The sequence below is a fragment of the Montipora foliosa genome, chromosome 1 (genome assembly GCF_036669935.1).
Source record: "Montipora foliosa isolate CH-2021 chromosome 1, ASM3666993v2, whole genome shotgun sequence".
Lineage (NCBI taxonomy): Eukaryota > Metazoa > Cnidaria > Anthozoa > Scleractinia > Acroporidae > Montipora > Montipora foliosa.
In genome coordinates, this window is record NC_090869.1 from 8,140,382 (window position 1) to 8,142,881 (window position 2,500).

At 37.0% G+C, this 2,500-nt stretch overlaps 1 protein-coding gene across 1 annotated transcript in view; it reads left to right on the forward strand.

Moving 5' to 3' along the window:
* LOC137970512 (ubiquitin carboxyl-terminal hydrolase 10-like) overlaps positions 1–2,500 on the forward strand; it is a 15,224-nt gene that overhangs the window by 7,540 nt on the left and 5,184 nt on the right. Inside the window, exons 12-13 of the mRNA XM_068817055.1 lie at positions 68–193; positions 2,163–2,249. Coding sequence (XP_068673156.1) covers positions 68–193; positions 2,163–2,249 — 213 coding nt within the window. The remainder of the gene's footprint in view (positions 1–67; positions 194–2,162; positions 2,250–2,500) is intronic.

Here is a 2,500-nt window from a genome sequence, read left to right on the forward strand (position 1 = left end):
TTATTTTTGAACGGTGAAATAATACTTTGCCAATTAGGACTTTTCTTTGTTTTGACTTTGTTTGTAGGGGACATCCCGTCAGTCACCTATCTCAGACATATTTGGTGGATTCCTGCGTTCTTCTGTTCATCTGGTGGGGTTGAAGGACTCTGCAAATGTTGAACCTTTTTTTGAGCTTCATTTAGATGTTCAGGTCAGTAACTTGATCATTTTTGGAAGATACGGTGCAGCTCGGAGAAAACGTAAACACCTCAAAAAAAAAAAAAAACGCGGATGCGTGTCAACACATACGCATTAAGGCTCATTAGTATTTATGAGCTCTCCCATTGTCAAGTTCTTTTGTCGCCTTGTCCTTGTTTACTCGTAATCGTCTGCGATGCAAATAATGTGGTGAATGTGAAAATAATTTGCGTGTTCCCTGGTCGGTGCGTCATTAAAAAAACAAAAAATGTGAACATAAGCTTATTCAAATAGCGCAAAGTCCTTCCGGCAGGTTAATGCATCAAGTTTACTTTTGGAGAAATATAGACCTGTAGACAAACGGCACACAAAACAAACAAACAAACAAACGTCGTGCCGGTACATCCGTTTAGTCGTAAACTAAAAAACATATTACCAGTTTTGTACAGAAATTCATCAGTTAAGGCTGAGATTTTTGCAGCTTCAGTTATTTTGTTGTAAATGCAACAGTAAAGAATGACTTTTTTGGGGAAAGATCTTATGGATACAGTGTATACTCACCACGAGTCCCTTAGGTTAAATTCTCATTTTACAGATTAAGTTAAAGTGCCCATTTCAGTGATTAGGTCTAAACTTTCGTTTATCATATTGCTATAGCAATATTTCGTTCTAGAAACTGATTTAGAATGGTCAATTTTTTAGAGTTATGGTTGGTGTGTATATCCATGAGGTCCTTGCCTTTTTTTGCCTTGGATTTTTAGCGCGACAGTGAAATCAAACACGCTTGCCGGCACGTAACAAATACGATTTCAATTTACGTTATGTCCACAAATTGCTTCGTTTCCGAAATAACCGTGTTTCTATGAGAATCTGTGTAAAAATAACTTGAGGAAACCTTGAATGTAGAAAAAATTGTGAATGGTAAACTTTAGTTGCTAACCAAAGGGTTTTACTGACAAAATTTGAAGATCCTATCTGCACAAGAATTTACCCAGGGAGATTTTAATTTCTCTTGGGGTGCAGGGATGGCGTAGGGTTGTTCGCTTATTTTCGAGCGGCACTGTAGAATTGATCCTCGCACTTAACTGGCCAATTTAAGCAATTGTCTCTTTTTCTGGACACCTAAAAAAATTCAGGTGGCTTCAACAGGATTCGAACCCATGCCCCCTGCGATACAGGTGCAATGTTCTACTAACTGAGCTATGAAGAAGCCACACATTTGGGAGCAGAGTTCAATTTGTTGGGCTCATTTGTTCCCGTGAAAGGACTGAGGATGAATGAAAGAAATTTATGTTTGAAGTGCGGGTTGTAGACAGAATTGCAGAGTTTCATGGGTTCGAGTCCTGTTGAAGCCGCCTGAATTTTTCAGGTGTCTATCTTTCGTCTATAACCTGCACATTAAACATAAATTGTCTTCTTTGATCAGTTTTTTAACTGTTAAATCATAGAGTTGGGGTACAATCTGTTTTTCCTTTGTTAACAGATTGTATGCCTTTCGTAATCTAAGGCTTTATTTGTAACTCATTCTGTGCAATTGATGCTACATAGTTTAACATCAAAGACTAGTTGCGTTTCACCCTATAAATCACCAAGCTCCATTTAAAGGCGCTTCTTCGGATACAGTGTACATGCACGTTCATGGAACGTTCTACTGGTCTTGGCTTTGCGAAGGGTTCAAATGTTAATGTGTGATGGAATGAGAATAAACGAAATTTTTGGCGATGGGTTGGAGGATTGTTTGCACAATGCTAAAAGTATCTTTTGTCTTTCGATTCCAACCGAATTCACCTTGGGATTATTTTAAAGAGTTCATGTCTAATTGTTGTTTCGGAATAATGCCGCTAAAAAGAACTCTTTTTTTTTTTTTTTTTGTAAGTTTGTGTCATTGTATTACCCAATCAAGGAGAAAATCAGGAACATTAATTGTTTGTATGTGGAACATGTAAACAATAATGCCAGTGAAGATTTCACCATTTTATTAGCCTGTCACGTCAGTGGAGGAAGCCTTGAAAAATTTGGTTTTGAAGGAAGAAGTGCAGGGTTACACTTGCTCAACAACAAAAGTTCAGGTAAGAGTGAATCTGTAAGTATTATAAGGGTTTGAAGTTAATTTTGATTTTTGTGAGGATTTTGTAACTTTTCTTACTTATAGCCAAACTTCCAATTCGAGTTTGGTTTTTTATTGTTTAGTCTTTTGTTTTTGGCTAGGGTAGCGAGCCAATCACATTGTACCCGAAAATATTGTAATCGTTGCAGGAATGATCTTTTTGTGCTATATTATCTCACTGTTTTAGCATATACTAAAACATATATTCACCTC